The sequence below is a fragment of the Xenopus laevis genome, chromosome 8L, assembly GCF_017654675.1.
Source record: "Xenopus laevis strain J_2021 chromosome 8L, Xenopus_laevis_v10.1, whole genome shotgun sequence".
In the NCBI taxonomy this organism is placed as follows: Eukaryota; Metazoa; Chordata; class Amphibia; order Anura; family Pipidae; genus Xenopus; species Xenopus laevis.
The window spans coordinates 54,635,551-54,649,236 of NC_054385.1; the positions used below are offsets into that span (position 1 = coordinate 54,635,551).

The 13,686-nt window shown below is 34.3% G+C and overlaps 1 protein-coding gene across 2 annotated transcripts in view; it reads right to left on the reverse strand.

The window, feature by feature from the left end:
* Positions 1-385: 385 nt before the first annotated feature.
* Positions 386-13,686, reverse strand: part of dach2.L (dachshund family transcription factor 2 L homeolog) — a 332,937-nt gene continuing 319,636 nt past the window's right edge. The window contains exon 12 of one of the 2 annotated variants that reach the window (XM_018229136.2): positions 386-1,270. In XM_018229136.2, coding sequence (XP_018084625.1) covers positions 1,233-1,270 — 38 coding nt within the window. In that variant the 3' untranslated portion in view covers positions 386-1,232. 2 annotated transcript variants of the gene reach the window in all.

The following is a 13,686-nucleotide window of genomic DNA, read 5'->3' on the forward strand; positions in this document are numbered from 1 at the left end:
ATCTTGGCAATCCTAATTCAATGTAAGGCAATTTGTCAGTTGTACTACATCATAATCTGTAGGTCCATTGAATTTCAAACCCCTGCCCTAATTGCTATAAATTGGAAGCTTTTCAGTCCCCATATAATTAACTTATTTGTAGATGAGAATAATATCTCTTTCTGGATAATATCTCTTTATTGGCATAGATACCAAAAAATTAACATATTGTTGTCTAATAAACAACCTATTGTAAACAGTGTGCTTAACATTGGTGGATTTTTGTTTTTTTTGCTTTTTATTAAACCATTCTTGCAGTGGCACACAGAATTTTTTTTAACAGGCTTTTACTGTTCAACTTCATATAATACATTAAATTAGGCATTGAAATGAAAGATTTCCAAAGTCAAACAAAAATGTTTTAATACTGTATTTTAGCAAGAACATTTTAACAAAGAAGTTATACTTTAACTTAATATGGTACAACAGAGAATCCATACTTAAAAGGTCCCATTATCTAACATTCTACTGTATGATCATTTCTCTTAAAAGACCAAATGCTGAGCTGGATATAAGAAGGCATTGTGATCCTCGGTATTCCAGCAGCTAGGGCAACATCCGTGCTTTTTATTTGGTCATCTAATGAAAGAATAATTTGTACACCATTGTTTTTTTGTTTTTTTTAAATGTACACACATTTCTTTTGAAAATGTAATATATATTGAGCATTAGCTTCAATAAACAAAGCAAGATTTATAAACACAATTATATTGTTCCGTGATGAGTGGTATCAGCCATTAAGAATTTCCATTTCAGCCACAAGGAAAGCTGGAAAGGACATTTTTGAGTGTAGTGTATTCATTGGGCATTAGCCACACATTTAACTGAATCATAATCATTTAGATCTTAGGGGGTGAAATGGTTATTTAAGTGTTGGAGTCCTATCTGAATCTTTAGTGATTTTTTTTACATGTGCTTCAGATGTCAAAACAACTCTATTTGGGGTCTACACACTAACAGCATCCTTTTGGTTGGCTTTTCTATGGAAACTTTGCAGAAAAAAATCTTTCATTATTATTAAAATGACATGGCAGTTGTTGATGCAGCAACCGCTACAACAGTTCCAAAAACGTCCTTCAAGTTTCATGCTCGATTCGTAATTTTTCTTTCTATAATAAAGGCATCAAAGGCTGGGAGGGACCCTTTTCATGAACAGTGTAATCTTCAAATAGCAATCTCCAACCGGTCTTCCTTCAGTACATTATTGGTGGCTTTATGTACGTCCTGTTTTCTAACAGAAAGAAAAAACAAATTTAAATCATTTATTTAGCCACGAAATCAGTTTAATTATATTTTGAAATGAATTATATAGTTTTAGCTCACATTGTTTATGGCAAGTTATCATTTCAAACTCTTGTAACGTCATTATTTCCAATGCACAAAAACCCATTATGTGGAAACCCATTTTCAAGAAGGCCATCACTCCCATTTACTCACATTTTACTCTGTAATAATAAAACAGTATCTTGTACTTGATCTTAACTAAGATATAATTAATCCATATTGGAAGCAAAACAATCCTTTTGGGTTTAATTAACATTTTAATGGTGGTCCAGATTATGGAAAGCTCTCTTTTTCTGAGAATTCAGCATTACCAGTTCCATACTTTTATCTGAAATCATCTAAATTGGGGAGTGTTGCATTAACTAGCATTAAAATAATGCCACCAGTCTAGTTTGTTAACAAAGATATGTCTAATTGCTTGGAAAGCAAACTAAAAATATATGTAGATTATGGGGGTTATTTAATAAAAGCTGAATTGATCTAATGTTTTTTTTTTTTTTTAAACACAACCAAACTTATTTATTAATAAAAAACTCAATTTAATCGGATTGAGGAAAAACTAGATACAATCGAATGAAAACCCGAATCACCAGAATTTTTCAGGCTTTTTCCCTAATTGCTTGACTTTACAAGCTCCTTCCCAAATTGCTCTGATTTTTCAGAGTTTTTGCCTGAAAACCCAGATAAAGTCAGGCTAAACCCAGTGCAGACCACAAAAAATTCAAATTGAGATAGGTGCCTTTGGGAGTCCCCATTGGGCGGATATTCGGATTCAGCATCTGGGTAAAAAAAAATTCTACATTTTAACATTCAGATTTTCATAAATAACCCCTTATATCTTCACTGAAAAATAATTTGTCATTTAGAAAAAAAAGCCAGAAAAAGAATTGAAATGATAATTTATTATAATAGTTGTATGAATAATATTTATATACATAATAATTATTAATAATTTTGTATATAATATAGTCATTTCTGCAATAAAATAAAAAATGTCTTCTGGATAATTACAGTGGCTATATAAATGGAATATATTTTATATTTTTAAAACCCCAAATCTTTTGTTCATTTGCCTAAAACACACGTTTCTTAACTTAGAGGCTGTTTGGCATAGGGAATTAAAGGATCTCAAGGTTGTAATTTGGTGTGAATTTTATTTACTGTCTATTTGTTGCTAAATGTTTGTTACTTGACACTTGTTTGCCTGCAGTGTAAGTAAAATATGATTGTTGTCCTGTAATCTGGAGAAAGGGTCAGTTCCTATACTCCTATTAAACAGTTCCCCACAATCTAATATCGTCTTTGCTTTTTCTGCAGCAAGGACAAGGTTAATCCCACATCAGTAGATTGTGTAGATGATAGAAAAATGATAATCCCATGTACCGTGCGTGTTATGTTGACATATATTCCATTGCTGCTTTGCATATGCCAATACCGAATGAATCTTAAGCAAAGAGCCAATATTGACCTGCAAAGTGACACTGATCTTTGGAGCATTTTCAAAGTTCGCCACATTTCAATTTCAAAATGCATTTCAGCCATAATATGAGTGATTTATCACTTAGCAGTAGCTGTCAAAGTAAACTCCTAGATAAAGTAAAAACATCTGGAAGCACAAACAAAGGAGAACAGTGGCTGAATTTTAATCCAAGCCCGGCATGCTCACTTCATTAGGAACAGGAAGCAGCTAATTAGTAAGTGAATGGTTTGTGTTTTAAGAGCTCTTGTACTTCAGCTACAAACAAAGATGATGTAATATGTATTCTGAATATAAACAAGAATAGAGAGCAGGAAGATGAGAGAACAAAACATCTCAAGAGGAATGTTAGGGGGCCTGGGAATAGCACTGTGACAAAAAAAGGACATTAAATACAGTGATATAAGTTCTGATAACTGAGGAAGCACATTTTAAAAAATGCTGCCAATTTTTTTTATTCTACAGAACTGTCTTTCAAGTGTTCATCTACATCCGTTGTATGTCATTAGCATCGTATGCAATTTAAACCAATGCTCATCAAAATCTAGGAGGCAAGAAAACTGTATGTATGCACATTTTATAAAATACTCGTGGGAAATACTTGTTTACTGAAAAAAGAGCACTGTTTGTATTAATATTAAACGCTAATGCTAGCATTTGTCATAGTGGCGAAATAAATCTATGGTAATTATGCTTATATGCAAGCCACATAATATGGGTTTATGATCTATAATTAAATATTCTAGAAAATTGGACCCTATTGTAAACACATTAACTTTATGATTGTGGACATTCATTCAGAAGTTTATTTTTTCACAAAGCAGCCAAATATTATAGCAGTTCTAAGAAATCTCGGAAAGGACCAAGAAAAGTCACACATTTTATTTGGTCTGTCTTAACTATCTTTTGTCCTATCTTTTATAATGACTCCATTATGCCACGCGGCTTAAAATATATCAAAACCAAAATAACCACATACTGTATGAGCAACACTGGCTAAAGAGTAAGGTAGAGACTTTGTACTGGGTTGCAGCATCAGAAGGGCCTTGGGAGGGAGGGGGCAGGAAATAAAGATCTACATATTGTTTAACAGCTGAATCACTAAGCGATCTACAGCAGTCAGTTCTTCAACTACATTTACCTGCAGGAAGGAGAGGGGTGAGCCGTGGAGGGGAGGGGACAGCGACGGAGGGGAGGGAGGGTCAGCGACAGAGGAAGGGTGTCAGGAGGGAAGGAAGAGGAGTACGACTAAGAGGTGTGGACTAGGGGAAGGCAGAAGACAATTTTAGAGGTAGCTGCCCATTGCCCCCCTATCATAGCACACTAGGCAGCTGCCTCTTCTGCCTACCCCTAATTCATGCCCAGTTTACCAACATTTCTATGATTACCGAAAGCTCTTGGAGAGATGCTGGGTATTGTACAGTAGGTAAACAACTAAAGGAGGGTAGTGTTTGAGCCTCTAAAGCATAATTTACCCAGTTTTTTTCCCTCCTAGCTCAAGCTCTAGATTAACAACAATGACTTCAATCAAATACCTTTGATATTTTATGAGCAGAACATTTAAATTGAGACCCTCTTCTCTTTAGTAAACTCTTTTTGTTTTGTTTTTTCTTTTGGTATTATTTGTATAGAAAATACAACGACAGGCTCGATCTTCGTTATAGTAAATAACAACATATGGGAAAGTTAGGAAACATACTGATTCGTAAACACCCATAAATATTGTATTGTGATACAGTATATTTTGTTCAGCAAGAGTTCTGCCCAGCCTTGGATGTTCCCACCCCAAAGAAGTGAATGAAAATTGTCTTCTTTGGTCTGGGGAACATATATATTTCAAATAACAGAGAATATACAAAGTTAAAAGAAACATATGAATATACAAGTAATTTATTTTTCATCAAGTACGGTAAACAATTGTAGTTGAAAACTGGCTGCCACAACATTGACATTTTTGTATTATTTATAAGGTAAACATTTAAAATAATTTATTATTTAACATTCACATTTTTTAAACATTTCTGAATTTCTGAAGCATTCAGTATTTACAAATTTATATTGTGAAACTGTTAAATAGCAATTACAATCTCTACAAATTTAAGTAATGGATGTTGAATGTGGTCTTACATATAGTATACTGAGTGCTGGCACACTGGTGTTTATAGCAGCTGGTCACACTACAGCGTGAGTAAAGTTGGCCATACACGGATAGATCCGCTCGTTTGGCGATGTCGCCAAACGAGCGGATCTCCCTCCGATATGCCCACCTTGAGGTGGGCAATATCGGGCTGATCCGATCGTGGGCCCTAGGGCCCAAAGATCGGATCCTTCACGTTCGCAAACGGGCGGTCGGATCGCGGGACCGCATCAACGAACAGATGTGGCCGCGATCCGACGGGATTTTTAACCCCATCCGATCGAGATCTGGCCGACTTTCGGCCAGATCTCGATCGGGGAAGCCCGTCGGGGGCCCCCATACACAGGCCAATAAGCTGCTGACTCGGTCTGTCGGCAGCTTTTATCGGCCCGTGTATGGCCACCTTTAGAGTGCTAGCGATTTCTTTCATTAATAAACTCTTTGCCCATCTTTACACTAACTATACTGCTCCTTACGATGCATAGGCCCCTATTGAGATTTCCAGCAACAAAGTCCAGTTGGGGATACATAAACTGTGTATTATTTTACTGCCTTCTGACCCTACAGAAACATATTTCAACAAAGGTTCAGCATTTTTCCATGTGTTTTCTGACACTAAATACCCCATCTACACATCTCCCATCACAACACCTATGAGCCATTTAGATTTTTATCAAAAGGGTTGTTAACCTTCCAAACACTTTTTTCAGTTCAGTTGTTTTCATATTGCTCACCAGAAATAAATACTTTTTTCAATTGCTTTCCATTTTTTACCATTTCTCAAAATTGAAGTTTAATGTTCCTGTCTCTATTGTTTCAGTCTGGCAGCTCAGTAATTCAGGTGCAGATTCTGAACTGTTAAAATGTGCTATATTAGTTGATACATTTCTCAGCAGCATCTGTGGAATATTAGCAACTATTGTATCAATTCTAACAGCTGCCTTTAATGAAACTCAGCCATCCTACTCAGCAAGGCCAAAGATAACAAATGTATCAACTGCATGTATCAATTAAGATCAGTTATAGAGTTGGCCAACCCTCCCAAAATTGCTTTAGAAAGATACAAGAAGGTGAAAAATTAAACTTTGTACTTCAATATTCGAAAAAATGGTCACAAATAGAAAATAGAAAGTAATTGAAAAAGTCTTTATTTCTGGTGAACTATCTCAAAACAACTAGATGTTTGAAGGTGAACAACCCCTTTAATGCTAACACAGTTTCCACAATGCCCCACCATGAAGGACTTCCCATGCTCATTGTGGTAATCACTCAAAATTTCCTTCCAATCTCTTCAAAATTGCATAATTTAAGTTTTCCAAAAAACGAATTTGCTCCATTAACTTCTTCAAAAGTCTAATCCAAAATTGTATTAGTTTTGCTAAGAAAATGATTCTACCCGAATATTACAGGCAGAGATTGTCCAGATTGTTCACACCTATCATCATAGCTGTGTTGATTTCAAATAAGACAGAGACAAGTTGGAAGCCATGAACAGAGCTTCCAGTCTTTAAAGGGGTGGTTCACCTTCAAACCATTAGTTGTTTTCAGATAGATCACTAGAAATAACAACTTTTTCCAATGACTTTCTATTTTCTATGTGTGACAGATTTTCTAATATTGAAGTGTAAAGTCTTAATATTTCACCTTCTGAAGCAGCTCTTGGAGGGGTCACCGACCCTGTAAACTTTTCTAAATGCATACATTTAGTTGATACATTTCTTATCTTTCACCCTGCTGAGCAGAATCTCTGGGTTTCATTACAGACAGCTGTTAGAGTTGATACAATAGTTGCTAATATTCCAGAGATGCAGCTGAAAAATGTCAACCAAATGTTGCAAAATTGTAACAGTTTAGCGTCTGCACCCGAATTACTGAGCTATCAGACTGAAACAACAGAGACAGGAACATTCAACTTTAAACTTAGATTTTGGAAAAACAGTAAAAAATAAATAATGGAAAGTAATTGAAAAAAGTCTTTATTTCTAGGGAACAATCTAAAAACAACTGAATTGAAAAAAGGAAGGTGAACAACCCCTTTAATTTTTTATCCTATATAAATGTAACAATTATGGCCTGGTGGACAAAATAATGGCCGAGGAATTGAACCTTAATCTTTAAACTAAAAATATGTTTTTTGCTGTAAAATAGAATGCATCACTACATACTCCTATTTCATAAAATTGAAAGTACAGCAAGTTTGCCTGATTTAAAGTAATGCAAATATTACATACAGTACATATCTTTAAGCATTTAATTAAAATCACAGTCTATATATATATATATATATATATATATATATATATATATATATATATATATATATATATATATAAAATTAATGAATGCTGAATAGTTCTAAATGTAAATCAAATGTGTTTAAAACTAAATAACTATAGTAACTGCCTACTACTTTTCTAGAGGTCATGCATTATATGGCTGTGCAAATATGTTTGGGAACAGCTACCCAAGATGCAAGCAGCACTAAACAGCACTAGTAAATTAAAGTTTTAAAAGTGCATCAACTCAAGGTGATTCATCCTTCCTCAGATAAAATGATCTGTTTCACCACAAGTACCTCTGATAACTCAGGGTCTCTTGGTTTATCTACTTCTTATAGATGGAACTTTATAACCAACATAATCCCAAACAGTCTGCAATAAGTAAATTGTAAATAAAGACGTCTATACCTTCTTGATATATTTGGAATGTGGCAAATCAAATGGCTCTAATCATTATGATACAAATACAGGGCAACAAGCCCGAGGCAATTTCCTAAAGTCTTCATCAGGAGTGTTAATGATATAACTACTACTCTGACAGCTGAAGGAAGGCCCCATTCAAACTACACCACTTCTATCACACAGATGCAGCTTTTGTATACTGTAACTGAGCTATTAAACACAAGCTTTCAATTACATTTTCAGTTACTGTCTCCATTTTCTTATTGCTCATTGAATATTCAGGCAAGGAAGTCTGTACCTTGAACATCTCCACAAACTACTATCATATGTATAAAAAATGTTAAGGATACAAAACCATTGTATAAGCTGTCAGTATACCTGTTCTAAAACCCCAATCAATTTACATTTTAGGTTAACTTTAAACCAACAACATATTTTTGTTTTTAATTCTTTATTTTATTTTATCAATACATGTATGGCAAAATATATATACAAACATTTCTCAACAACATATTAAGCCACAATTGAAACAAAATAAAAAGTTGAACATGCTTTCTAGCATCCTTATTTTCTTTACTTTTTTACACCTAGAACTAAATTGGAAGTCATTTTGATAACTAAAATTGCATTTGTCAAACCCAATACAACTGTCAATGTGATTTTGTTTAAATTCAGCAGTCACTTTACCTTTCTTGCTAAACGCACAATTGAATGTGATAAACCAGGAAAGATAAATCTGCATTGATTTAATGTCTTCAAAGGTAATCATGACTGTCACTTGAATAACATGGTTTCCGTCATTTGGGTTAAAGGAAAAACAGATCGTGACCTAAGATTCAAATCTACTTATTTAAAAGACTGAACCAATGCTCAATGTATGTCTTGTAGACATACAATATATTATTATTACTTAACTAGTTTAGACTACTTTGCTTCTAACATGAATTTTCTATCTTTGGATATTTGTAAATAAAGGAATGCTACAAATTAGTTTTACAGTAATTACTGTAAACTGGCCAGATAACACAGATGGCTCCACACCAAGGATGCTAAGTCTAGAAACATAGTAATATAACTATTACTCAAGCTTGCAAAAAGATATGAGGTGTTGATTTGTTTAAAGTCATCTGGAGAAAGGGGGTGGAATGATTAGGCAATTTACCAGCAGCCGTAGGGGTGGCATACAAAAGAAGCAAATAAATCAAGTATGTATAAATCACTACATGGTATTTATGAATAAAAATAGCAAATATAATGAAATCAGGTTAATTCAGAATTATTTATTTTCTGAATTCCAATCAATCCCATATCAAAGCACATCAATACAGTTTTTTAACATAAAAAAATATTGCCAAGTATGGACTTCAGTAGTTCATACCAGTCATTCTTAAAGGGGCTTGAAATAAGGAATCCCTAAAAGTTATGGATATTAATTTAAAAAAATATTTTAATTCAAATCAATATAATCGGCATATTAATGCAACGAAATGCTAGTTTGATAAATCTGATCGAAATTCCAGTTATGAATAGTTAGAGATCCAGGAAGAAACCTGCAGGATTCCCCATTCAATATGATTAATCTGCCCTTAAACATGTTTAATAACAGAAGTAAATTCCAAAGCTTAAGATACCTAATAATATGACAGTTTCATATTTTATGACACACTTCTACATGGGTCTTAAAAACATGGATTTAAGCTGGAATAAAAAATCCTTACATACATTTGTTTATGTAAGAAGCATATAAAAACCAACAAGGATACGCTTTATTTAATTTTCCCTTGCAAAGCAATCACATGTTTTTATCACATCATCTGTGCTGATTTTACCTTTCTGTATGTTCCACGTTCTATATTTATTTCTTCTGAGATCTCTGTTAACACTAAGGTAAAGCATTTTCTGCACAGAACATATTTGCTCAGTTGAGCCATATGTCATCCTCACAGGTCAACAGTTTAACAAAGTCAACCTTGATGCAGTGTTTTGTGCGCATAAGCAGGAACAGTAAGGTGCCCGTCTGAATAATGTGCCCTGGCACAAACAAGACCCACAGCACAAGAGACTACTTAGCCCTTTAAAACAGTTCAATGCAAACGATATACAAGTTTAATAGCATTTTACTGTTCTGTGTGTGGAAGATTTGTATAAGCCTGTGTGCAATAAATGTATTCATTTATTGGGTTTTTGCTCTAATCAAATATTCATTTACGTGGGTTTCATTCCATTAAAGAGAGTATTATACAAAGGTGAGCAAAACTGTAGATTTAGTTTAAAGCCTAATCTTGTTCTCCAGGGGTAATATTGACTATATAAAAAGTGTATAAATGATATTCCGTAACACTAAAATATGCTTATAGCCCCCAAGTGCACGTTCTCCTGCTTTATAACCTACAGTGAAATGCATGACTGGCTTAATAAGCAAGGCATTTGGAGAGGATTTTACAGAGTAAAGATCTCACAAATTCTCGGAGAGCTGAAAATCCTTCAATAATAGTAATTCTCCCTCAGGACACACATTTTAGAGCAGAAAATGCTGGGTAAATCATTGCGTGTAGTAAAAAAGGGAAAACAAAAAGAAATCAGAAAAGCAGGCAGCGATGTGAGAAAGTAATAGGCACTGCATTTTTCAGACTGTGATATTGTACTTGACTCTTTGCTTCCCAAGCATCATTTTCAGCGGTGTACTTGTGTTATTTGTAGTGTTAAGGTGATTCTGAGTGGTTTAAAAAATACAGGGACACATTTATAAACATGTTTTAAAAAACTGCTTTCAACAAGAAAATTGATTAGAAGTCACTGGAATTATTTCCTTTTTTCCACAAAGACCAATAACTTTGCTCAACTAGTATTAACAGATACCCTGCAATAGCCCTGGTAAAATCCAAAACAACATTTACACTCAAAGGCAGTGGAAGTTGCATAACAAAACCTCAGAGATTGCTTGATATTAAAAATGGCAACAAGCAGAATTCCCTCTGCAGGAACCAACATTTGCTGTGGAATGAAAGCCAGCAGTGATCACTAGAGAATTTCTTAGGGGGTATATCATTTGGCTGCACCCAGACATCCAGACAGTTCTGGGTTTAGATTTTTTAATCATTTTAAGGGTCCTGTCCCTAAAAATTCTTTGATGTATAATGGAAGAAAATATATTTCTAAAGTTTCTAATGTACATTAATTACAAATGTGTAGATGGTTTATAGTCATTTAAAATGGAAATACAAGTGAAAACAGTGTTAGTTTATCCCTTTCTATTTTTTGGGTCTGAACCTTAAAACAGTGCAACACGAATAGTTTTTTTCAATTTCTTTTATCAGCTGGCTTGCAATGTTGTTTTAGGATTCAAAGCCAGCAGTGAAGGGGATGCAAACTGCCTTCAGATATATTTACAAACAACTTTAAAACCAATGAAAAATGTTGATTCATATTAAATTCAAAGATGCTTGGAATTTATATTTTTATTATACTAAATTAGTTTTGGGTGGAAAACCCCTTTAAATCAACTGGTAACAAATATTGGAGCTTAAGGCAGAATAAACTAAATTTAATAAAAGATTGAAAATGGAACAGAAAAAACACACTAAGGGGGTATTTATCAAAGGTCGAATTTTAGAGCTATGCGAGCTTTCTTAAACCTTAAATGAACTCACAACTCAATTAGTTTCTAATTTAAGAAAAAACTTAAATGGAAAAAACTTGAATAATCGAGTTTGGTGTAAACAACCTGAAAAATTAAACAAAACTTCCAGCGGAAAAAACCCTCAAATCGCTCAAATTGATTGCGTTTTCAATCAAAACCCACCGAAAAAAACTCGAACATCATGAAGGCTATTAACATCTTCAAATGGTTCAAGGGACCTCTGCCATTAACTTCTACATGACTTTTAAATCTCAAAATCTATATACAACAAAATGGGACTTCTCCCCCTGCATACACGGAAAGCCCAATAATAAGTGGATGGACAGGGTCAAGGTGCAGCGACTGCGGTGAATGTGGGGATCCCTTCCTGGAGGTCTGTAGTGCAAAGACTGTTACTTGACGTGGAATCCACACGGAGCCGCAGCGGAGACACTATTATACGCTACTACACGGAGCCGCAGTGGAGTTGCCTTTGGACATTGTTGGTCGGTAATATTTTACATTTGAATAAGGGTCACTTAGGGAGACGCATATACCCCATTGAAATGCAATATAGGGCGATGGCTTGTCTGCCTTTCCTGCAAATCTAGACCCAGTAACAACCCTGTCCATCCACTTATTATTGGGCTTTCCGTGTATGCTTGGATTCACCTCAGGCTTACCCCCAAAACACTTGATAGTGTACCACATTCACATTTCAAGGATATTTGGAATATAGGGGGTGCCTTATTAAACTGGTGAACTACGTATTCTACAGATCTTGGGATGTACTAACATTACGCTTTGCTACAACTAGTTTGGATATTACCATTGGATATTCTGAGACCACCCATCTAATTACAAATTGGGATTATCTTTTCATCATTGGAGCGCTTGGTCTAGTCTTTATGGACATATGTTATCTTATACAATATCATAATCACTAGTTGTACTAGTGCATGCATATATATTATATCAAGGGATCCCTTTTGCACATGCAGCACTGCTTAATTTTAATTTTTATTGGTTTTAACTAAGATATCGGCATAGTGTTGAATAAATATTGCCTTTTACTTTATTCATATGTACAGGTGTCATTCACTCCTAATTGAGGTAATTGGAACCACATGGGCAGGGGGAGAAGTCCCATTTTGTAGTATAAAGATTTACTTATTTGTTGGTGGACACCCCAGCCCATTTTCTTCCATATATACTAGTAGTATTGTGTATTGGTGTCTATACTTCACTTAATTTTATGTTTTATTCATAAATCTCAAAATATTTATTTTTTTTAAGCCAAAGAAATTATGTTTGGCCCAAAAAATACCCTCGAAAACTCAAATTTTTCACGGAAAGCACAACTCAACCTTTGATAAATAACCTCCTTAATCTCATGCCCCAAAGAGACTGTGCATTATGAAAAGACAAAGTATAAATATTGCATATACTTTGAGAAAAGTAGAAAATAAATGAGCACAGTAACAGTTGTGTATGCATTTTGTTATTATATATTGTAAAACTACACAATCAAGAACAATGCAAAAAAGGGCTCAGCAGAAATCCCTGCATACAATGAGCCCTAATTGTAAGAGCTTCCAATCTAAGCTTGCTTTTGATCCATTAGATGGAAGCCTAAAAACAAATAGCAAGTAGATGTTAGTTAGTGCATCACAATACATCTAAATGCTGAAACATCCTTTTAATGCTTTTGTAAACCAGAGGCACAAAAGTTTACTCAATAATTTATTAACCTGGTTGTCTCAAAGATGCTGACTGGCAGGATATGCTTTTTAGGTTAACAACTCTCTGGAGCAGTGTACACATAAAGCTACGATAACATCCATTATGTGAACAAGATGTACATGCCTTTTTTTTTAAAACATGTTTCAAAAACCTAACTCAATTAAACTGTAGAGCTTTCATGTCATCTGATCATTCACTTGGACAGCCAGTTTAATGGATTTGCCCACACATTAGTTTTGGAGCCCATGGATAATCATGATATGGTACATGTACTCCAGCAGATAACTCATACCATCTATGCACAAGCTACCTAACTTTCAAGGCAAAAGGAACTACTCAAAAACACCACTGAAAATATATAAACACGCTGAAGAAAAACAAATAGGTCCACAGTATTTAGAACCATTTTTATGGAAAAATATAAGAATCAAAAATAAGATTAGAGTGATGAGAACATTTTTCAAAAGCCCAAGAATCTGAGAGAGAGCTTCTTAGTTTTAACATTTCTGACAGTTTTGTTTACATATATAACAGCTTTAACAGAATATCTCAGGATAAATTCATTGTCATTAATGCTCTCTTTAAATTGTATAATCATTTTAAAATCATTCATAAAATCAAAACTCTATAAAGGCTATGTCTGATCATAGGCATATTGGCTAAAGTGACTTCCCTATATCAAGTCCTTGGATGTAAAAATACTGGC